Source organism: Megachile rotundata, chromosome 10 (assembly GCF_050947335.1).
Source record: "Megachile rotundata isolate GNS110a chromosome 10, iyMegRotu1, whole genome shotgun sequence".
NCBI classification, from domain to species: Eukaryota; Metazoa; Arthropoda; class Insecta; order Hymenoptera; family Megachilidae; genus Megachile; species Megachile rotundata.
In genome coordinates this window covers 8,353,159-8,378,754 of record NC_134992.1, presented here as the reverse complement: position 1 = coordinate 8,378,754, position 25,596 = coordinate 8,353,159, and the positions used below count along the sequence as shown (strand labels likewise).

The following is a 25,596-nucleotide window of genomic DNA, read 5'->3' as shown; positions in this document are numbered from 1 at the left end:
CGTTTCCCATTCGTCGTCGATCGAACGGAGAATCGATAGGCCGGAGCGACTCCTCACCACATCGCGCTTCAAATTGACTGAACTGTGTGCGAGTGTGTGTACAGACACACGTCGCGATCGACCCGCGAGAATCGACAGCTTAGAAATCTAATATCGAACGAGACGCAGCAAAACCAGAAGCAGAGCTAACTACGGAAGTGAAAGTTTCAAGTTCACTTCGAGATGGAGGACCTTGAACAATACTGATACCTCTCTAAGTGACCCTTTGCCCTCTCGACACCTGTGTTCTTTGGAAATAAAAAATTCACCGAGAATCCTTAATACAGCGGTGTACTTTGTCCTCTGCTTTAGTCTGCGTAATCGAACGCGCGGAAATATCGAGACAAAAATTATACGACGGCGATTATGGCCACTTAGAGAACGTTGCCGGTTAGGCAAATATGACTCTCGCGAGACGATCGAGCGGCGGTCTTCGGATCCTTTAAAATGGAATCCATCACGGCCAGCTGTAGTTTAGCGCACCACGTATCTAACACAATTAATTAATTATATTGTCCATATTGCTTTATGGCACCAAAACGTTTGAGCGACGTCATTGCACAGTTTCTGTTTACGAGAGGCTCGTCTGCGATTCGCTTGCTTCGGGAAACCGGCGTTTCTATCCGTTCTCGCGTTGAGCAAAAGACGATGGTTTCGGAGTCCGGCGTGATAAAAGGGGTTCGTTTTAAAATTCACTAGCGTCGAGAGGAATAGTTTTTTTTTCATCTTTTAGTGTTATACACAGCTACGCTTACAGGTAAGAACTAGTTGAGCAGAGAAGTGGAAAGAACAACGACAGTGGATGGCGAGCGATTACGCGTCGATGCCGTTCACGCTATATCGCGTGATCGATTTATTGTACGTATATGACAATGTTGGATTAGGTTTTCAAACTTTTTCGGGGTTTTTGGTATTTTTTCATTCACTACGGTTTTTGTAATTAAATTTCTTTGTGGCATTGTTAGAATTTTTGTAATTTCAGGTTAGGTTTTGAGTTTTGGACCTTTGAAATTTAGGAAATTCAAAATTTTTTAATTCTGACATTTTGAAGTTTGGACTTCGGATTTTAGGAAAATTGAGATTTTGATTTTAGACTGTTTGTGTATTAGAATTTTTAGCTTTTTGTTTTTAGAACTTTGCCATTTTTTGATTTTGGAATATTTGATAACTTTGGACTTATCAAATTATTAAACGTAGTAAAAATTATAATTATCAATCTTTAACTTTTGACTTTTGTCTTTTGATTTTAGATTTTTGACTTTTGTCTTTTGATTTTAGATTTTTGACTTTTGTTTTCATACCTTTGATTTCTGACTTTTATCCATTGATTACATTTTATTTTTGATTTTAGTGAGGTCTTTGAAATTTTTAAATTTCCCCTCTGAATTTTTCATCATTAAATAAGTTTTTAGTTTTGATTTTTTATACATTAAAACCAGAAATTATAATTTTCGAAAATGTACCCAGAAAAGTTTTGCACCTTCTAAATCTTATGATTTGGTAAGTTGCTCACGCGATATCGCGTGGACCATGATATCCACTCACGCGATATCGTACTTACTGAATCTCCTAAATATCTGTCCACGCAATATCGCGTATTTAGCAGTAAATATCCGTCCACGCGATATCGCGTCTAAACAATCGTCTCGCATAAAATGAACGGCATCGAAACACGTGAACAGGCGCCAAACACCGATATTGCTACCGAGTTAACACACACGCGTTCCTCTCACTCTATCGTGATTATTGCGAAATAGAAAATTGTCCGTGTGACACGAACACTTTGGACACCGTGTTTCTCGCGTACATTTCTTCGTGCATCACCGACACTTTGGTTAACGACAGAACGAGGGATCATTCGCTCGAGGAACAAAGAGATTCGACGAAACGAACGACGAGGATGGAAAATTCGAACGAATTCGTGTTTCATTATCGGATTGCTGCAAAGAGGCGAAAAATTTTCAAAGACTTTCTCATCCGCTTCCGGTACTTCGTGTGAGACGCGACATCACGAATCCGTGGCTCTCCTACAGCTGACCATTCTTCCTCGAATACATTAAAAACACTATTATTAACAATACATTTCTTGTTATTATTTTTTTTTATCTTTTCTTCCGTCTTGTTCATCCTCGTAGTAAAAGTTACAATAGAGAATAGCGAATAACATCGAATAGAAGAGTATAAAGAACCATGCTTGGCGTATAGAGATAGACATTAAAGTAGGTAAATAGTCGTAAGAGGACAATAAGATATTACGATATCAATATAATCGAATAAATAACTTTTCACTTGCGTCAAGAGTGATTCCTTGCGATTAAACGTTTGACGATCGTTTAACTTCTTTTCTTTTTCTCGTTTTTTTTTTTTTCTTTAATACAGTAGTTTTGAGCACATTCCTCAGGTGTATAACCACGCTACACTTTCTTCGCCGAGTTGTACCAATATAATATATAGATTCTAGTGTGACGTTAGTTCGCCATTTTGTTCGACAACGGTTCTCAACGAGGTCCATGGCGTTATGAATTGTGGAAGAAAAAGAAAAGAACGGTAACAATGAAAATACTGTACACGCAGGATCGTAACAATCGATAACTATTTTTGTACTTCACGTTTCCCTTAAGATTTTAATACTAAGGATAAACGATGCACCGTGAAAACGAATGATACTCTTTGGAACGAGCTTAGGTTAACTTCCATTTTGTAGAACGAAACAATTTTCATCGGGGAAATTATGTTCGTTGAAAATTAATCAATACGGTAGTGGTCTTGTTTAAAAGTAAATGTTCTTAAAGTAACAATTAAATAAAATATTGTACTCTGTAAACGTAATCCGTTCCATTCACTCGATGTTGCCTGTTAAACACGATTAATGGCAGTACGATATCGGTACAACTCACTAGTTGATGGCACGGGTCCGCCTATGTACAAATACATAATACCATATACCACATACCATTTAAATACATCACATATTTATCAATTTTTTTTACGTTTGTTATATATATATTCTCCATATAGATATATATATATCATTCTTTTCTGTGACGTGGAGGGATTCGTTTGTACAATTCATGCATATCTTCGTTACGGTTTTCATTGCTTCGTTTTTCTCGTGCCTTCCCTAGCTTCTGAGTAATTAGCCTCCAGATTTTTGATTTTTCGTCTTTTTTTCGTGCCTCCACGTAACATCAAATCCAGAGATTTTTAGAAATTATTTAAGTACGTTTAACAGAGATTAAGTACGCTAATATTGACTGTGATTGAAGAGTTATTACTATTTTGGTGATTGGTGTTATGTATTTGTTATCGATCATGACATAAGTCAAACGTCAGAATGTAGTGAAATTTTAGTAATATTGTATTAATATTAATTATAATTTTATAATTAATTTGTCTTATAAATTGCAATTGGAAAATTAGTTGTTACAAATTATAGCTTGAAAATCGATAATTCATTATTGATTTCAATTTAAAAATTATTACATATTTCAAACAATTTTGTTATAAATTAAAAACGAGATATTTTATATTTAATTGTGATAGATTCATGTTTAATTACTACATGAAAATTAATTTTAAGTTTAATTTTAAAAATTAACAATTACAAGTATCATATTAAAAATTGTAGATTAAAAATCAATAATTCATTATAGTTTGAAAATTAGTAAATATTCCCATATTACAAATTGTTATTCAAAAAGGAAATTTATGTTATTAATTACTATACGAAAATTAGTAATTTGAAGTTAACAATTGTAATTTGGAAATTAATTTCAATATATAATTTGAGAAATAATTTTATTCTATCAATTACGATTCAGAACATTTTTTTCAGACTATCCATTGCAATTCATAAATCTTACAAATTATCTTTACAATATTTTTGAAACAATAATAACGTTATTAAAAATTAAAAAACAAATAAAAATGACAAAAATTCACCAGTTAACAAAAGAAGCCAATAATAATGTACTCTCTGGATTTGATTTGATTCAATATCATAAACTACCCCGTTTCCCCTCGAATCTCTAAGTCTGATTTAAGAGTTAGATTACAATACGTACAATAAGAATTACATTAGTAGAAACTTAGTTTCTGTAACAAGTGTATTGTCTTAAATGATATGTCTGCTAATTTTGTTGCATTCCACTGATGCGCCGAGCCTCGCGATCCGAGAATTCGTACAACAATTTCACGCCTCTTAAATGAACTTATTTTTAGAGTGTCGAATCTACGATCTTATATAATTAGAATTAATCATAGATCTCTAGGATTACGCGCTCCGTTTATCCCGCAACGTCCACATCCGTACCGGAGGCCATTACTCAGATTTTCGCAAGATCCTGTGTATTTCTTTCTTCTATATGGTTCACAAAGAAGTATATATCCACGTAAGTGAGTAAGTAAGTAAGTATCTATACAAGTATCGATCAGAAAATAAGTACACACTCGGAAACACACCGTGGAACGTTCACAACGACCGAATACTGATTTTGTTTTCCTTTTTTAATCAACGTTAAAAATATATGTATATATATTTCTCTAAATGAAACATGTGTGATCTGTTCGCAGAGTAAGTACGGATAAATATCGATCAGGTGGTTCGTGTGCGTTTTTATATCGTATTCGTTTCGTATTTTTTTTCTCTTTTTGGTCATACACGCTTCTACGTTTTATTCTTTTGTTTGCCTGCAAATGAACGAATCGCGTGTGGCCGGATTGTGAACAGCGCGTTACACGTGTTTTTCTGAAGGATGATTGTAGATGGGGAAACGTCGAAGAAAACACAAGACACGCAATTCCCACACACGCAAAACGCACTCGTCATACACACAAAGGACAGACGATACTCTCGTAAGCTTAATTAGAGTCCAACGAATCTCCTCGAATGTCGAACGTCAAACGGAAGCTTCATTCGTCCGCCATTTTCTCCTGTTAAGACATTTCGTCGGTCGCTCGCATGTCTAAAAACAAGTGGAAGATTCAAAAGCTGTCGCTTAAAACTTGGCAGATTCTCTCGAACGCATCTCTCTCTTTTTTTCCCTTCGGCCACTTGCACCGTTTTTGTGTCTCTCGCCTACGTATTTCTCTCTCGCTTTTTTTTACTTCGTTTACACGTGAAAAGTTTAAAAAGTTAAAATGTATATCGTGATCTTTTTTTTCCCTTTTATTTTAATGGTAAAAGTTAATAAGAAGAAGAGCGTTAACAATAACAAGATCTTTAAGGTAAAGTGTCAGGGGCAGCTACACGATCGACGAAAACATCCTTGAGCGATTATCTCGAATTTGATTGGAGCTCGCGGACATTTTTTTTTTTTTGGCGGGAACGATGTTTTTGTACGTAACAAACGTGCGGTCAGAACAATTTTTTGATTGTACTATCAGTGTTTAACACTTTGTCCATATATTCTATTTTACATTGTCAAATTCATTTAATTCTGTTTTATTTCATTTATTCAAATATGACTGTCGTTTTCAAATCATACTGTCATTTATTCAAATCCTGTCACTTAAATCTACTTTACTTTAAATCTATTTCAATATTTTGATTTCTAATCTTAACTTTTGACGCCATTTTGATTATCTGTCACACCATGTTTATTTACTTTGATTGATATTACAGTTTGAAAATAATTTTACGGTGTTAAATAAATTTAAATGTAGTTTGTTAACTATCTGTCAGATTCGCTTAATTATAAATAATTTGTTGGTTGATTTGTGCGGTAGGTTTTGTGTGAAACAAAATTAATTGAAAGGTATTTACATTGCTCTTTCAATTTCAATAATTTTGGAGATGTATATCATCTTTAACAAATTTTTAATACATTAAATTATAGAAATTTGAGTCTTTCTGATAAGACATGGTAACTATAGGGGTTTAAGGAAGAAAAATTTATCTAGAAGGTAAAATTTACAATTAAATTACAGTTAAAAATTAAAGGTTATTTTGGAAAGAAATTTTAAAAATATAAGATTTCTTCTTCTTAAAAATTTGACAGGATATAAGTAGTAATAATTGAATATGAAGAAATTACAGAATAAAAACTATAAGACGATAAAAGGCACCGAACATACGAAAACATCGTCGATCAAGAGGATAAAAAGTAGCACTCAAGAATTTTCGTGATCGTAGTCCCCTTTAGTTAGGTAGAAAATCAAGCCAAGTATATATACTTTATATAGATCCCTCCTAAAAACAACCTAAAACCTATCCTACGTGTTCTGCGTTTAAAATCCATTCGAATTGTACATACAGACACTGACGTTTAAAGAGACTATGTACAGACAATGTACACGTATTATGTACACATATAGAGCCGCGATCGAACGATCCCGTTTAGTCGAACAATATTCATCTCTTCATTAATAATAAACGCATTTCCTAACCACGTGTCTGTGTATCGGTGCACGTTATTCTCGTATGTATATAATGTACTCATGGCTGTATGTATAATCATTATGTTACATCCGATCCCGAACGTACGGGACGACGAAGTGAAACTTGAACAACATCTCTTTTCTAGAGAGAACTATATTCTTCGCCTAATCTACCTGAATCATCGTCAAATTACATCGATTCTGTTTATTATACATATGTATAATGTGTATATTTATATATTAAAATTTATTCAGACAAATATAGTTAATATATATATATATTTTTTTTAAGTAACAGAGGTAACAAAAATCGGGGAGTCTCAACAAATCTACGAACGCTTCTTTGATAAGGATCCGCTTATTTCCGACATCTCAAGTACGCTAATGTGATTTAAACTAAGTAGAACTAGTAGAGCGAACGTGCAACAAGTAGAATCTGCTCACGAACCGTTCAACAAGTCGTTTAGTAGCCTTTGCGAAACAATTAACAAGAATTTAGTTTTATTCAATCGTTTGAAAGTCGAACGAAAAATCACTTTGGGTGGCTGGGACGACACGGTTCGTGAACAAATCCTTTGGATCTGTGGCGGGGAGATCTCGAGGGACGGGCCCGTGGGCACAGCTTCAATTTGAAAGTTTGAGAATTTCAGATTTTTTGAATTTGTTTTTGAACTTCTGAGTTAGCAAGTTTCTAAATTTCTAAATTTGCAAAATTAACACTTGTGAAAGTCTTCAAAATGAATGTAGAGAATTATAAATTCAAGAATTTAGGGAATTGAAAATTTTTTAACTAAAAATTTGGAAATACCAATTCTTGGAATTCCTGTTTTTAAATTTTGCAAATTTCCAATTTATAGTTTTTAAATCTAAAAATTTCTATATCTGAAAATTTCAGAAGTAGAAAATTTAAAAATTAAAAAATTGGAAAACTGGATAATTAGAAACTTAGAAAATGAAATCATTAGGAATTTAGAAAATTGGAAAATTCAAAAGTTGAAAAAATAGGAAACTAGAAAATAGAAAAATCAGAAAGCTTCTTACATTTAAGAATTTTACAAATCACCAATAAAAAATTCCAAACTTACAAATATACCAATCGAAAAACTTAACATCTCTATACCTCTAACTAAAAAAATCACAAAACAATTTCCCAGATATAAAATAGAAAATTCCGCCAGGTACCATGTACTCCCACCCCCCGCCACCGTACCTCGAAATAAAAAAAATCCAGAAGAAAGAAAGGTACATAAAGTGCGAAGAAGGTATAGAAGAAAAGGGAACAATGATAAAACGACAGAAGAAGCAACAGGTAACAGTAATGTCTTGCGTGGCACAATCCTGGGAACATTTCACGTGCGATTAGGTACATCGATGATCGCGATAATCGTTCAATATCGCCACCGTTCGTGGCGAATATATCAGCTAAGTCGCGTTCCAACTTAACTCTATCCGGGTAGTTTGGATGGTTGCTCGTTGATAAAGAGTCTCTTCTCTCTAGGCCATTGTCGATGAAGAAGGTCCGTTGTGCTCGATGAAAACCGAAAGAAAAGCCTTCTTCCGCGAGGGAGACCGCTCATCGTGCACCCTCCATAGTCCACGAAACCATAGTTCGTGCACGACGATATGGCGGAGCACCGTCAACAGTTAATCCCTTTTCACTATTTTGTGGAAGAATTAGGAGGCTCGGCTCAGTGGACCAGCTTCTTCTCGTGACTTCAGGCCGAAGCCTGTCTACAAATGCTTCGTGTTTTTTCCTACCGTTTACAGCCTTCGTTAAGGTAACTTTAGTTGGACCGGCTGGGCGTCGTCCTATGGTGGCCTAAGCCGTGTCGGGTTGTGCCATAAGTGGGCTGGCTTCTGAGCTCCGGTGTCGCCATTGCTGGAAGGCAGTTGCTGCTGATTGTAGTCTTGGGCCTGCGGTGATACGCTGCTCGATTGTTGTTGCGGCTGTTGCTGTTGCTGCGGTGATTGCTGCTGCGGTTGCTGCTGTTGCTGCTGGCGCTGATTGGACTGCTGCGACTGCTGCACCTTCGACTGCTGCTGGACAGGCCTCTTAGATTCCTGACCCGTTGAATCGGGCGAGGGCACCGGCCTGTGCGATTTCATGTGCGCGCTTCTGCTTTTCACTTTGTTGAAAACTCTGCAATATAACGGGAAGATGCGTGTCAGACGGGCGTCGATGTTGGCGCGGTGAGTTTGGAACTGGTATACTGACTAGGTGGAGTCTTGCGTGGGTGAAGTTCGTGATGGGAGGGGAAGTCAATTTTAGAAGACTTGGTCGACGAACTTTTTTCCTGGTGATTTCACGCCGGAATTAACTAGTTCGAGAATTTTTCGATCCTAGGGAAGTTTGTGGGCATGTACAGGTGCTTCATTTGTGACTTTTCGAATACTATTTTTAATTATGGGATGTTCATATATAATTCATATTATCATAGTTCATATGTGGTCAACATTTGATGGTCTAATTTAGTGGTAATTAAACTAGCTCTATAGACCATGAATATTTTTTTGAACTATGAAAATGTGGAAAATGTTTCATACTAACTTTCAATGGTGTTAGTTGATCAACGTTGACCACATATTGAAATCACATATGAAACATGTTTTATACATTGATAATTAAAAATGGTATTCGAGGTCACACCAAAATGAGTCAACTTGTACATCAAACAGTGAGATGTAATTTTCAATTAATTTTGAACAAAAAAATTTTTTTTAATTTTGAGAGAAATAAATGAATTCATTTAATATAACTGAATAACTAAAAAAATATGGTGAACAATTTTTGATAAATTATTTTTAAAACATACTCATTATGTAATTAAATTTGTCAAAAATATAAAATAGTCTTTTCTTCTATGTTACAAAATTACAGTGATATTGTTAGAATAATAAAAAACAAATTCAGTGAAAAAAATATCAAAACGTAGCAATAATAATTTTTTGTAGAAAAAAATCTATTCAATCTATATCAATTATAAAATTATCAATGTATCAAGTTCGAAGCCAATGAATATCATAAATCGAAAAATTCTCAAACTTCATCAATCAATTAATCGAACCAAACAAAATTAAATCACCAAATAAATAATTAATTTTTTCAACTGTCAGAACAAAAATAAACAAACCTATATTTGTGCATTCTACAAATATTGCAAATTTTGAAATGTCTGGTAAGTTGGCACGCGAAGCAATGGTATTTGCATTGTACCCAGCTGCCAACTTATCAGACGTACGTTCCTTTTCTGAAATACGGAGTTGTTTATTTATCAGTAGAACCTAAGAACATACGAATGGTTAAAGGTTAAACACTTTTGATGGAAATCAGCAATTTTTGAATAAACTTCGTTGATGATCCAGGTCTTCTCAAATTCACGTTCCCCTAATCCCCTCGTAAATAAATCATCATGTTTTCTTGTATAATTTCTTAGTGCTTTCTATGTCTGTAGATGTTCGATCAAAGATATTAGATAATGGATTGGATATTTACAATTATAATAGCGACGTATGAACATTGAGTTAATTAATGACGGATCATGCGTATGATGTGCTGTTACATTAATTACCGATTCTATATGATAATGCAGGCATTCTAAATATTTATTACCGGAATTATTCACCTTGACGTGTTGCAGATTATACTGGGGTCGTTGCTATTCAAACGAATGAAACTGAAGGTTGATAAAAAAACCTAACACCAACTAAATTAAAAATAAAAATGAAAAAGCTATAATTCTATTTTTCAAACAGTGAAATAAAAAAGATTTACTGAGTGATTTGCACAATCTAACAATTTTTGTTTTACAGAAAATAGATTCAGTTCATTCTTTGAAAGCATACGATAAATAAATCTTTTAATCGAAATACTAAGAATTTTCTGGTATACACATTCAAGCAATTACATCAAATTAATTATTAGATAATATAGAGATACAACACAAACGTAGCACAATTTTTAACCAAGCGTCTCTTCAAAATAATTCAAATTCGATGCAAACGTGGAAATTAAAAAAATTTGATGCTTTTAATTCTACACTTTCTGTTAAATAAATATACAAAGCAATTTGTTTGTAGAGAATAATACATAGATTTTTCTTAATATATCCAACTTGCTGTCGTGGAATAATGTTACTTCATGTTAATGCATAAGTGGTTGAATATTAATTAGAAAGCCTCGGGAATTATTCCAGCAGCAAATAGGATACCAAGCATCGCCATGAGTCGTTTTGTGATGGTTTTGTTTGTCGCATGGATTGTTAGCGAATATCAGGGTTTAATTCTTTTATTTCATTGCTGAATAATTTTTGGAATTGGAAGAATCTCATTTTAATGAGATTTTTTTGAATTAAGAGATCAGTTTTGGGACGTTTAAGTTTGGGATCTCTTTTGGAGGGATTAAATTCAAGTTTGGGAATTTAGAGATTTCAAGTATTTTAGGTTTGAAAGTATTCAATTTCCAAATTTCCAAATATATGAATTTTTAGGTCTTGAAATTTTGGGATTTTTCGATTTTTAAATTTCCAAAATTGCACTCTGCAGATTTTCTAATTTTCAAATTTTTTGAGATGTAAATTTTTTATTTTTTTCATTTTTATATTCAGAAATTTTCAAGTTACAAATCTCTAAATTTTAAACTTGCAAATTTTCAAATTCTTAACTTGCAAATCTTCAAATTTCTAACTTGCCAAATATTCAAATTTTTATATTTAGAAATTTGGCAATTCCAGATTTTTAAATTTCCACATTCTCAAATTTTCAAATTTTCACTTTTAAAAATACAGAAATCTCAAATTCTCTAATTTCCTAATTATTAAATTTATAAATATAGGTATTCAGTAATTTACAGCAAATGTACTAAAAAAATAGCAACTATTGCCACTCAAAATTCTTCTTCTAACAAAAAAATATCTCAACCACAAAAATATTAAAACAGTTCAGTATACAATATAAAATTTCTCAAACAGCCTCTCTTAACAATAATTCTTTCTTAATAAGAACAAATTTAAACTTCCCCAAAATGTATAAAGTATTCACGTAGTTTACATAAATTTATTTAACACAATATCAAAGTAACATCAAAAATATAAAAAAAGAAATATATCAAATATCCCTTCCTTTAAAGTCCTCCAATGTCTGTCCAAAAATAGAATTATACAAAAATATAATTCAGTAAAGAAGTATAACTTCCTTACAATTTTCTAAAATCCTCAAAAGTCCTACAAAAATATAGCTTAGTAAAGAAGTCCAACTTCCTTACAATTTTACCATTTTTCAATAATTCCAAACGAATTTGTACCCCCATTAAGAATTATAATTTTACTGTTACAGAACATTGCACTCTTCAACCCCATACTCCCTGATATTCATCAACATCCAGCAAAGTAATCCATGTAAAATCGAAACTCGATGCTGCAGATGGAGTACTTAAAAAACATCGTCCTCCATCTAGAAGCGTGTGTGTTTCGTAAATAAGGCCAGGTTCACCATTCGACTTTTCCACGTACATGATTTTATCGAATAGGAGGCAGCCATTCTCAGCGCCATCTCATTCAAATATTTAATACAATGATTTTATTTAATATTAAAGACACTGTTTTCGAGTCGTTATTCATCTTAGTACTGTAGGCAATACTACGAATTATATTTGTTCGAAGAACGTAATACAAAAGTGAGTACATCACGTGTTTCATAAGATTTAAAGTGAAGCTACTAGAGTGACGCACCACATGCGTCATACCGAAATTTCCATTACATCAGAGTTCTATGACTATGAACTCACAGTGACTATAGTCATATAAATTACTATGAACTCTAGAAGTTGATAATTCGATAAAATTTGTACGTAAAGTCTTCATGTGAAGCTGGCCTAATACTTGCCCGCCTCGTACCGCCGTGTAAAAACGCGCTTTATTTCTCAGTCGTGTTTCTAACAGGCTGATCCAGCCGTAATTTTCGAAACGGATAATTTAGATTAGAGATTGGAGACTTACTTCCCGCAAATCTTGCAGGGGTAGTGAAGTGGGGTGGGCACGGGTAGTTGTTGCTCAGAACTAGTGTGAGTTTGTGAGTTGGTGTTGACTGTGGCGTGGCCGGTATTGCCGGTTTGGGCGGTTTGGGTGCTCCCGGCCATCGTTACTGTTACGCTTCCGCTAAAGCTCTGACAACACAAAGAAACACAAAGCCAAAATAAACAACACAAACAAACAACAACGACGACGACGACGACGACGACGGACGACGATGGTAGACGACGTGGACGGCGACGACGACAGATAAGTGAACAGATCACGCAAGAAAATATAGAAAAATAAATGAAACGCGTGAGTTCCTTGTGAGATAATGAAAGCGTGAGATAGAAACGACAGGTTCAACAACAAATCACATGCGACACTTAAACGTTCACACGTACACCATCGCTCGATAGTCTTAGGACACTTAGTAGATACATGAATAGGTTGTAGCTTGATTCGTTGCGGTGACATGCGATCGATGATGCGCTGATTGATGGAAAATGATGCGGTCATTTTTAATTATTTTCGTTGATAAATTAGGTATTTTATTTTTGGGTTGAATGGCGAACATTGAATTGGTTTGTTTTTGTTTATGTACAATAATTTTATGCCAAGCAGCAATGCTTTTAGTAAAAATATTGATTGATTTTATTAACCTTGTTGCATAGTGTGTATTAGTAAGATCAAAACTACGTATTCTGTTTTCATTGAATTTTCTTTTGCTACTAGGTAACAAGTTTTTGCTACTAAACAATTATTTAATTTTTCAGTTCTCTTTATAAATTTTTTTCTCTTAATAATAATGTACAATTGTTTATAAATTTCTTAATGTTATTACTTCTAGATGAAGGATTACTTCCTTGAAAATTTGAAGTTATGCAATGAGGTGTTAACATTTATTGTATTTGTTAAAAATAAAGTGATCGACGTATTGTCAGTATATGAATGAAACTAATCAATAATTCATAAATATTTTTAGATATATCAAGATCTATTTTAAATATTTTTCAATGGAACTTAAGATCGTTAATATGATGTTGTTAATGATACTATCAATATCAGTTAGTACTAACATTATTTATGTTATTATTAATATTATTAGTCAGTAATAATATTAATATTACAGTATAAACAACATAATATATAAGCATTAATAATGTATAAATAAAATAATATACAAATAAAACAATGTGCCAATAAAAAATATAATATATGAAGATTGATAACATAAAAATGTATTGTATCAATATTATGTAACAAAAGTCACTCAAACCTTTACAGTGTACATAAAATGAAAAAAATTTGGTAAAAATGACAGATGTCCTGAGATTTTTGAGCGACAGTGTATGTACGCATGTTAAGTGGTTTTAATACGCGCTGTACGTATGTATGCATTGAGCACGAATCGATTTTGCATCTGCGTTTACATATTCGACTGTTTAACTGAATTAATTAACGTTATCGGAATAAAAATCAGAATATTAATCTGATGGCTATATTTAAACCTCGAACGATGGAGTCAATCATAATTCTGAACTATATGATTTAAATACTCAACAAATCTTTAATGAAAATATCTTACACAGACACAACATTTTAATTCTTAATTACTGTTCTAATGATAATATTTTGAGGTATGAAAATATTATAATGTACTTTCAGAAATAAGTCTGTAAAAATAATTACAAGTTTATAGATGGAACAGTATTAAAAAATTAATTTTATTTAATTGAGTATTCCATCGTTTGAGGGTCCTGCGTCATGTGAAACTGATAAATCGTGTGAACTACTTAAATTCCTATTTCAACTTAACAAATCGAAATTTAAACGATCTGAGCTTGAATTTATATCTGAATTTGATCAAATTTTATTTGGAATCAGCAACTTACCCTAATAACAAACACTATTAAAAACGATAAAATATCAATTAACGCAGATTGTTGAAAAGTTTCGTACTTGATGCCAACCGATAAGTAGAACATATGCTCGGATACAGAGACAGTAGTAATCTCGATAGTTATCTATGTATAACACTCAACGATCGGTCTATGCTTTCTTTCTCCAATAAAAAAAAGAGAAGGAGATATATTAAAACGATCAATGTTATTATATTAACGTATAATCCTAGTCAAAAAAGAAGCGACATTGAGTTACGATCAGCAGCTAACAAACTTCGTTACTTTTTATTTTTAGATCAATAAAGTCGCAGTACATCGATCCGAATAATTCACCGTTTTTGTATAAATAAAGCTTGTAATAAACAGGATACAGAAAGTGTTATGGACGGTTGTACTCACATCTGGGCAATCGTATGCAAATAATCTCAGCTCTCCATCGCTGGTGGTTAGGGTAGCCGAATTTTCTCTTTCGTTTGTCTGTAACTGACGGAAAAATTAATTGTGGATCGAGAAACAAACGATGAAAAAACATAACGAGATAGTAATAGTAATACAAGTAATTAAAGAATAAAGTTGTGCCTCGAAGATAACTCCTAAAGAAAAATTATATTTAATGTCGGATACTCCTGAAGACCTTAGCGTTCCCTATATTTTGTCCTCTAGAAATTAGGCATCTGTTCATCTAAGACCTTTTCCAAGCTTTTCCTCTCTGAAACAGCTTCTGGGTTTCAAGGTCCTCTGAACCATAAATTACCTTCTTTCTAAGTCCCAAAATTTCTCATTATGCACTCCCGCCACCCTCTACCAACCTAAATCTCAGCACCCCTACATAGTTTTCCCCGTTTAATTTTTTCCTCGACCTCAGCTTGTAGGTAAAGAGCTCAACCTTCATACAGTCCATTTCGTTTCTAAATCTAATAGTTAATATAGAGTATTTTATCAAAGTCTTATTCAAAGTCTTTATTTCGAGTACGATTGCCACCCTCTAGGTTCACGATAGCAAAGTTAAGTGAATTAAATAAATACATCCTACTTCGTAAACTGAGGCGCCATAAATCTGAAGTTCGCAAAGGTCCGAAGACCTAACTAGAAAGTGAACTCACCAGGGTGCGGTGGAGAATCGATTTGTCCTCGCTGAAGTCCATCTCCGTGACAGACGCGATGGCGTCGCGAAGTTCTCTGGTGTCCTTGCAATCCTTGCTCTCTGTCTTAATCTTTGGTTTGCCATGGCGAACACGCAGCCTCTTGTATTCGTCCGGACAGAGCCTCTTCCACAGGTAATAGAATTGCACGCATTGTTTCGCCGATTTGCCAGCCACGTCTCGCGAAATCGCGGAGAAGTCTTTGTTGTACTTCAGCAGGCCCTGATAGAAAGCGTCCATTTCCTGCGACGTCCATCGGTCGGACTCGTGACACTCGTAACTGAGCAACGGATGTTCAGCTGGCAATAATGGCGTTGGTCTCATCAGCTTCAGCATCGCTTCCTGAAAACGTAGATCGATTAGTTTAATTAATTTGCTAGTAAAGTTACTAAATGGTTACACGATTCACTAACATACGATAAAATCTTTTAATTTGTACTCTAGATTTCTACCATCGAGATCAATCTTTAAATGTAAAATAAAGACTTAAGAGAACGTATATTAAACAATACATGAAAAGTAGTTTTGAAATTTTAAAGCGGTTTTAATTTGCACGTTTTCAAAGGTCATGAAAGCTGCGATAATAATGAAATGAAATGCGAAGAACCGTACATGAATGTTTCCCCTGCACATGTGCAGCAGATGAAGAGCATACTCTTTGTTTCTTCCTCCACCAGGCACCGCAGCGCAGCATGCAAATTGCAGATACATCTCCACTGTAAAATACAAGAGTTCTTTGAAAACCAGTTTGGAATCTAAAGAATTTATAATTAAACACTGAGCAGAATTTAACTCGAGACTGATATTTTCTTTCCGTCTTTTTAATTAATTTCACAGAGCACATGTATACTTAATAACTTTGTATCAATTGAGGAAACTCGATTTCTCTGGTTTATACCAGAGCATAAATTCAATGTAATTTCCGAGAATTGTAATATTAAAAATTTACCCATTACTGGTCTTTGTTTTATTACTCTTTGTGTTTATATAAAAATAATCTACTTATTCGTTCGATCGAGAAAAACGCAATTACACCTCGATTAATCGGCTTAATTGGAGATCAGATGGAAAGGAAAAATCGCGTTTCGCAGAATCATTACCACTGCTTTATATAAAACATAAAACTAGGTAATTTTGTACAGTAATAATTGTCACTGCTAAGTCCAAATAACGAGAAAACTGAAATTGCTCATATAATATAATGCACTATAACTGGACCATTTGTTCGTAGACGGCTGTTGATTGCACAGTTCGAAATGAGATTTTCCTCTTTATAATGGCGTTTGTTTTACGTCGATACTACTTCCGGTTGCCGAGATATCGCCGTTCAAAGCGAACCATAGTTTCGAGGGTCTCGCTATTTGCTTTCCCGCTCGTGAACGTCACTGACCTGCCTCGAGTGCACGTGTGCGCCTCCACACACTGTTTTACCATTTTCCATCTCACTACTACTGCCGCTACTATTTACTATTACTCACGGTGTGCGTATTCCCGGAAAAATGGGTCACGCCATTTCCGCGTATTTCGATTGATGCGTTTACCGTGCGTGCGTTTCGAGCCTCGCGATATAAAGCCTCCCATCGCGGCAATCAATTGAGGTAACGACGTGAAACAAAATGCATTTTTGAGAGCATGTCCTTGCCCACCTCTGGACTGTGTACACCGATAACATCTATCGGTTCTTTTAACCGTATTTTGCTTTTAAAGTGAACTATTTTGTGTGTTGAAATTGGTTCGAGGAACTTTTAGTGAAACGACACAGTCTACCATTGTGTACGTTTTTCATTTGGGAGGTAACAGCCAAATTGTTTTTCGATCGTGTACAATGAACTTTATAATTGGTTGTGTAACAGCGTAGCGTTCCATTAACCGCTTGATAAATATCCGTTACATAGTCAGTCAATGACGTTTACATGAAGAGTAAATTTTGAAATATACACACTAATCAAATACATATGTGATATTTTCCATTAAATTAAACTTTTGAATATATTACATGATTTATATTATTTATATTCTTTTATATTATATTTTCAAGATAATCAAGAGAATGTAAAGAAGCATAGTAGTAGAAGACTACAGCATCAGTAACATTCACCCCAAACTGTGTCCTAACTATGCACGTCTGACAAGTTGGCAATAGACAACAGTATTAATCCGTCATCTTACCATATACATTCACAGTCCAACTTCTAAATTAATTCTCTCACTTACGTTCATTATCCGTCAGCACGTTATTTATACCAGGATCCCACAGCAGATGATCAGCTTCCGGCTCTCCCTTTCCTCTGTCGCCGTCACTTCCCACAGGCGGTATAGTAGCTTGATACCTCGTTCCGATGTTGATCCTAGGCGGAGGTCCATCGTTCCCTTGAGAATCGTCCGAGCTGAAGTCGGAGTCCCTCTCGTACTGATGCAACCTGGCGTAGAGTCCAGGTCCAGGACGGGACGGGTCCAATATGGGCGGCGGTGTGTAACTGCTGTCCCAATGGCGATCGCAAGCCTTCCTCAATCTCGATGGATACGAATGATTGGCGTACAAGTTCCCGTCCATACGCGGCCTTTTCCTACACTGTCTGACCGGGCTTCCAGCGGGTACGTTGCTGGGATTAAGGAACACGTCTTCGTCGAGTAGCTCTTCCTTGATCTGCTCCACGGGGATCGGCAAACTGCTACCGCTGGGTGTCTTCTGTCTGAAGTTACAGTTCTTGGCCGGGTTCGTCTGGATGAGGAACTTGGCCGGGTTCACTAGTTGCTGTTGGTTGAACTGTCCAGCGTTGTACTGATGGTTGGTGTGCACATTCAGACCCAGGTTTACGGTGACGGGCTCCACCTTCGGCGTCGTCAGTCGCATCTCCTTCTTGAAGGTGAGAGCCGGGCTCAGGGAGCCCGTCTGAACCAGCACGTTCGTCTTTTGCAACCCGGCAGTTTGTATCAGCTTGAACTCGCCGTTGTTGTCCACCACGATTCCCGCTAGACTACCGTTGCCCAGACCGAAATCCACCAAGTTCTGGCTGGCAATGAACTTGTACGACTGAAACTCGAACCGTCTTCGACTGGCGGTGGTGAAGTCCTTCGGGGTCGAGGAGAGTAACGGATCCTCCGAGTTAGGCATCATTTGGCTTTGCAGAGCGTGGTGGGGAGATACCGGGAAGCTGGTGCCCGTGAACGACACTGGTCCTGGCGAGGACACCGACGATGGCGGCAACGACGACAAGGGCGACGGTGCTGGGGTCGCGGACAAAGGACTTGGCAGTGGCGAATGCGGATTAGGCGAACCGGAACCGTACAGATCCGCGTCCGCTTCCGATTCGGCCGGCAACACTTCGCTGAGCGCTTCCTCGACAGCCGCCGCGGATGACATGGTTGTCGTGTAGAAAGCCGCGGATAAAGGCGACGACACTTGTCTGACGCTTTCTGGGTCCTCTTGCGGGCTCAACAGAGGAAAACTACCCGTCAGGAGACCCTCTTGACTCGCTGGAGGTGTTGGATATGTGAAACTGGGACTGTCGTGTCTGGTCAATGGTGACGGCAACGGGGATTGTGCGGGCAAGGTATGTGGACTTTCTGTGTACTGGGCACCATAAGTACTGAATTCGGCCAGTGAATCGGGTAATGGAGAGTTGACCAACGCCTGCAGGTCCGGGTTCACCGTGTGCTGCGACGAGTATCGATCCTCCAGAGTAATGTCCTGCAGTTGCTCCGTCGATTGTTCTTGCAGCAGACTCGCGGTCTGAAACTGAACGGTTTGATTGATGTTAATTCGCGATCACTTGTGGCGTTTTTGGGGATACACTTGGAAACTTGGACGCGATCTGATGTTCGAACATTAGCAAATGTTGGACAAATCGGGTACTTAAGCGTCCATGGATCCCTGAATAGGGGGCTAATTGCTATACATTCAACTGAACATATGTGTACTCATATGGTTAGGTTAGGTAAGGTTGAAACTTCAAGATTACTCCAAGGTCTCATTTTTGAGAATTAGCTGAGATGGGGACATTTAGGCGAGCAAAGGTGCGGACACTTAAAATTTATTTGCATCACTTAACCTATTATGGTGTCACTTATGGCGCACATCACGATTCACATATGACAGACCTAAATTACATTTGTGCCACGATTAAGAGTGAAACTAACTGATCATAGTTTGTATAATTAAAGCTCCGTAAATCCAAAGATACATTATATTTTAACTTCCTGTGTTCCTCTTAACATTGTAATAACAATTAGCAACTCTGCTTGACGCACCTGCTGGAAAACTGATAGGTCAAGGAGCTAAGTCATAACAATTTGAACAGACCTGGTACAGATTCCTAACCTTCGAACTTCCAAAATTGCCACATTTCTATCCAATATAAAAATCCCAATTTCCGAAAGTGATCTTTATTATCTTTTCGGAATATGAAACAATAAATTGGCAGGAACGAGCAAAGCACGTAGCATGAAATAGCTGCGATATTGACTTCCGATGTTCAAAAATCGACTTCGCGAGGGTCAGAATGTTCGGACGAAAAGTTCAGGGAAGGGCAATGTTGAACGAGCAAGGCAACGGATGCTGGCATTAGGATGGAATTTCTGGTATCCGTAGGTCAGACATTAACGAGACTGCTAGAGGACGAGAGGGTTCGAGACACGTTCGAAAACGAGAGACGCAAGATATCCAGGGGATAGGAAGAGGAGAGAGTAAGCGTATCCGGTGCTTTTCAAACGGCACAAAGCGGCATTGCAAGCATCGCTGGTTGGTGCAGTCAGTGCCAACTACTTAGATAATTCGCCTTATTAAATTCTACGCCCGGAGAAGCGGCCACGGTCGTGACGTAATTGAAACTAAAGCGTTTTCAGCGCTCCGCGTGGAATGAATAATGAGACGCCGGGACTAATTAGACCGTCAAAGGTTCCGAGATATTGTGTCTTAACATGAACGACGAAAATGCGAATGCCTTCCTTCCTTTTTCGCCGAGACACCCTACTCTTAACTTCGCTCTTTATGGGGCTACGAATTTCGAGCTATTCAAGAAATGAGATGAATTGGAAGAATGGCTCTCTTTTCTTTTTGGTAATGAAGGTTCGTTTCAATAGGAACTGGTCGATGATTTTTGGAACTGGAAAATTACAGGATTCTGTAGTTGCAAATTTCCGATTTATAGTTCTTAATTTTTTAATTTTTAAATAGTCAAATTTTTACAATTTAATATTTTCATATTAGCAGATTCTATGATCGATAGATACCCAGATCTTGAAATCGCTGGATATCGAAATTTCTATAACCTGACATTTTTAATTTTTGAAATCCCTAGATCCTCAAATTTGTAAATTCTGAAATTTCTAGGTCCACAAATTTCTATATTTGGAAATCCCTAGATCCCTAAATTTCTAGATTCGAAAATCCCTAGATCAGGAAATTTCTACATTTGGAAATCCCTAGATCAGGAAATTTCTACATTTGGAAATCCCTAGATCAGGAAATTTCTACATTTGGAAATCCCTAGATTCGCGAATTTCTATATTCGGAAATCCCTAGATCACAGAATACCTAGATCCTGAAATCCCTAGATCTCGAAATCCATAGATTCCGAAATCCCTAGATCTCAAAATCCTTAATCTCGAAAATTCCCAGATCCAGAAATCCCTAAATTCCGAAATCCCTAGATCCAGAAATCCGTTGATCTCAAAATCCCTAGATCCCAAAATCCTCGAATTTGGAAATCCCTAGATCTCGAAATTCCTAGATTGCGAAATCACTAGATTCTGCAAGCCCTAGATCTCGAAATTCCTACATTCAAAAATCCCTAAATGGCGAAAATCACAGACCTAAAAATCCCTATATTCCAAAATACCAAAATTCCCGACTGTTGAATGAATTTCTCAATTTTGAAATAATTAGACCCTTGAAGTTTCTAAATTACGAAATTTTTTTATTTCTAAATTTCTAAACGTCTTAATCCATAAATTCCCATATTTACAAGCTTACTTTCATAACAAAAAATTTATAAAAATGTCATTAAAAATCTATTACCGAAACAATCTAAACTCGAAACTGTGATCATTAAGACATCAAGCATAATTAATGAGGTCGACCAGTAAGTTTAATGCAACGTGTGTACTCGAACGAGTACGATGTCTCACCTGAAGAGAATCCAACTGAGTAGCATGAAGCAGAACACTGTCAGGAACAGCGGTGACTTGCTGGAACACTTCATCTTGCAGACTTGGACTGAAATAACCACCGTCTTCAGAATAACCAGTCATAGAGAAACTGTCTGTAACTGCGGGTTGTGCTTGAGGTTGATTATTTTGCTGCTGTTGTTGTTGCTGCTGTTGCTGCTGCTGTTGCTGTTGTTGTTGCTGCTGCTGTTGCTGCTGCTGCTGTTGTTGTTGCTGATTATTCGTCGACTGAACCGATGGCTGGTACGTCAAGTGCAGTCTCTGGCCGGGATCGGAAGTTGTTCTTTTCACAGCCATCTTAGTCCCCTAAATTTAACATTTCATCGATGTTATATTAATTTAATAACAATTTTTGTAAGACTTCGATTTTGTGAGTTGGGTAATTTATTTTATATTCAGGTTTGTACTAATTATTTGAGGTATGTAATATTTGAGATGTGTAATATTACACACTTGTGTTTGAAAGCGTTATACAGTGATCATAGTGTGTACACATTTTGTTGGAACTCCATGTACTTGACTACAATAATCCAGTTACCAAAAATTGCCTCAAGTGATTTTGTATTTGCTTACTTAATATTATAGCATCTTCAATTGTTAATATTGTATCATCTCTTTTACAGTATTTTTCAACTATAGAATATAAAATGTATCAAAATTAACATTAAAAATTGTTGCTACAACTTATATTACATATAACAATTCACGAGTTATTTAATAATTTTTCTAAATTTGTCTTTTTCCAAAAGAAGTCTTCTCCGTTAAACAAAACTTCAATGCGACAGAGACGTACAATTTTTTCTCACGCGAAACGAATGGATATGTCCGTTGAAAGTTGGCACATTACGAGCCACTTCTAAGACAGTAACGAGTAAAAATATGTACATAGAGGAAACGGATAAGAATGATAAAAACTTGCCTTCAGAATAATGTCGGCCAGCGCCTGCGCCTGTGCCTGGGTTTGCGCTTCTTGTAGCTGTTTCTGCACGGTCGCGTGGCCGGAAACGGTGACGTTGGGCTGCCGGAAGTGTTCGCCGTCCGAAAGTCTGCGAACCTTGTCCGCGGAGGCCAATGGCGGCGGTGCTGGCACCGCGAAACTCGTTTTACCGGAAATCTGCGACGCATTGTCGGCTTGTGTGGTAAAAACCGTCATATTCGTCCGGGGCTGTTGATTTGTGCTTGTGTCGGCTGCTAAAATTAAACAGAGAACAATGTCATTAATATAACAACTTAATATAACAAATACTAAGATTTTAATTGTTTAGTTTTATTAAGCGATTTATAAGATTTGAGTAATAATTTTAATGATGCGTTATATGGTCTCGCGTTATATTGCCGTGTGCTGTGCTGTCATATGTTATATTGTGACGCTTTGTATTATTGCGTGATGCATTTCTATGAGTTACATTGTTGTTTTGTATCGTTACATGGTATATCGCCACGTCATATATTGCCATGTGTTATATCGCGATGAATTATATCGCCACGTGTTGTATCGCTACAAGTTAGATCTTCACGCGATATATCGTTAATGTACTGTCACGCATTATATCGCTACAAATTATATTACCACTCGCTATATTGCCACGCGTTATATCGCCACGTGCTACATCACCATGAGTTATATTGCAGCGAGTTATATCTCTGTGCGTTATGTCGTCGTGTGTTGCATCGTCAAGTGCTATATCGCCACTTGTTATATTACCTCGCATTATATCGCCACGTGCTATATTGCCACGAATTATATTGCAACGTGTTATATTTTTATGCGTTACGTCGACATGTATTATATCGTTACGTGATATATCACCACGTGTTATATTGCCTCGTACTATATCGCCACGTGTTATATTGCCACGATTTATACTGCGACGTATTGTATCTTTATGCGTCACATCATGTGTTTTATTGTCACGTATTAATATCGCCCCGTATCATATTACTACCTGTTATATCGCCACTAATTACATCGCCGTATGTTGTATCTCTATGTTACATCGTCATGTGTTACATAGCAATTATGTTTTACAATAATCATTTTACTAATTTAAAAATGATGCCTTCAACAATTATCCTTCATAATAATTACTTCACTATAATAATCATTTCATTATAAATCCTTATAATAATCATATCATTAATTTGTAACAATCACGCCTTCTCCAAAGTAACAAAATAAAATTCTAACGAGACAGCCATAACTTTTGATACGTAAATTATACGAATCGAGTTTCCGACGATAAATACGAACACAAACTTTCCAACTCTTCCCAATGAAACGAAAGATATTAAATTATCAAATGTTTTCGATAAGGTTAAAACACGAATTTACATAATTTTCAGAATAAACAATCGGCTAAATATTTAATGAGCAGCAATTTACCGAGTTTATAAATTGCTTCGACGAATTCCCATACGAGCCTCGTTTTATATCAGTACGCAAAATATTAACAAAGGTAACCGAATCTCCCGGAATCAAAATATCTATCGAAGAGCAAATATTAATTTTCATCGGCACGGTTAATACCGGTAAGGTTGGCCGATCCATCAAAACCCTCTACCCCCCGCCCCCCCCCCCCCTCGTACGTTGCGCTATCATTAAACAATATTTCAATAAATTCCGGCCCGGAATAAACATCGCTATTTACTTTATTTTTGCAGTTTAATTTTCCGGGAACTCGTTGCACACGCGTAACTTGCAATCTCGCTCCTCGATATAAAACCAACCAATCAGAATCCATGCGTCGGCAAACAGAATGTTTTCTCTTTTAAAACCCAACCAGCAAATATATCATGTTTCGAATTATTCAATAATATTCCAGCTTTAATGGAACAGTTTAATCTTTCGTGGTGCTGCTTTTTATAATTTTGATAAGGAGATTCATTTCTTTGCTGTTATAAATAATATTACATAATTAGAAAATGATGATAGGTTCATTGAGAAGGGGTAACGAAATTTATTTGATAAATCAATTTTTTTAAGGGGGTTTTTAGTAAGATGCAGTTTGGTTAGATCAAAATTTTAATATTTTTCAAGTTTAATAAGTGAGAATTTGAGGCTTTGAGGTTTTGAGACTTTGAAATTTTGAGATTTTGAGATTTTGAGAATTTTGAGAATTTTGAGAATTTTGAGAATTTTGAGAATTTTGAGAATTTTGAGAATTTTGAGAATTTTGAGAATTTTGAGAATTCTGAGATTTTTAGGGTTTTGAAAATTTTGAGAATTTTGAGAATTTTGAGAGTTTGAGACTTTGAGATTTTGAGAGCTTGAGAGTTTGAGAGTTTGAGACTTTGAAAGTGTGAAAATTTAAGAGTTTGAGAGCTTGAGAGTTTGAGAGTTTGAGAGTTTGAGAGTTTGAGAGTTTGAGAGTTTGAGAGTTTAAGCGTTTGAAAGTGTGAGAATTTGAGAGTTTGAGAGTTTGAGAGTTTGAGTGTTTGAAAGTGTGAGAATTTGAGAGTTTCAGAGTTTCAGAGTTTCAGAGTTTCAGAGTTTGAGTGTTTAAAAGTTTGAGATTTTGAGAGTTTGAGAGTTTCAGAGTTTGAGAGTTTGAGAGTTAGAGAGTTGGAAACCTTGAAAATTTGAAAATTTGAAACTTTGAGAATTTCAAATTCTGAAAATTTAGGAGTTTGAGACTTTGAAGCTTTGAAAGTTTGAGCATTCAAAAATTTGAAAATTTAAGTTAACCTTGCTACAAAATTACATTTGGAAAATGTCTCCAAATCTAAAGAGCCTCAAAACAGTTCTCTCAAACTTTGCTCATATTTTCAATTTTCCTAACTTGAATTCCGTTCTCCGACTGCCATCTAACTCATTACCGTCACATATCCTAACTCTCTCCCTCACACATCCATCAACTCAATTCTATCCAACAAACAAAGAATAACAATAAAACAGCATTTCAAACATACCTAAACAAACGCTATATCGCAATTCTGAAATTACGATCCGAACACAGT

The 25,596-nt window shown here is 35.9% G+C and overlaps 1 protein-coding gene across 11 annotated transcripts in view; it reads right to left on the bottom strand.

The window, feature by feature from the left end:
* Window positions 1–6,679: 6,679 nt before the first annotated feature.
* Window positions 6,680–25,596, bottom strand: part of LOC100876992 (uncharacterized) — a 514,205-nt gene continuing 495,288 nt past the window's right edge. For 5 of the 11 annotated variants that reach the window (XM_076536597.1, XM_076536602.1, XM_076536601.1 and 2 more), the window contains 8 exons: window positions 22,559–22,830; window positions 21,601–21,945; window positions 17,686–19,210; window positions 16,084–16,187; window positions 15,433–15,813; window positions 14,729–14,812; window positions 12,411–12,577; window positions 6,680–8,557 (listed from right to left, as the gene is read on the bottom strand). In XM_076536597.1, coding sequence (XP_076392712.1) covers window positions 8,227–8,557; window positions 12,411–12,577; window positions 14,729–14,812; window positions 15,433–15,813; window positions 16,084–16,187; window positions 17,686–19,210; window positions 21,601–21,945; window positions 22,559–22,830 — 3,209 coding nt within the window. In that variant the 3' untranslated portion in view covers window positions 6,680–8,226. Of the gene's footprint in view, window positions 8,558–8,632; window positions 8,758–9,296; window positions 9,864–12,410; window positions 12,578–14,728; window positions 14,813–15,432; window positions 15,814–16,083; window positions 16,188–17,685; window positions 19,211–21,600; window positions 21,946–22,558; window positions 22,831–25,596 lie in introns of those variants that run through there. The other 6 variants (XR_013039710.1, XM_076536598.1, XR_013039711.1 and 3 more) reach the window with 6 other exon arrangements.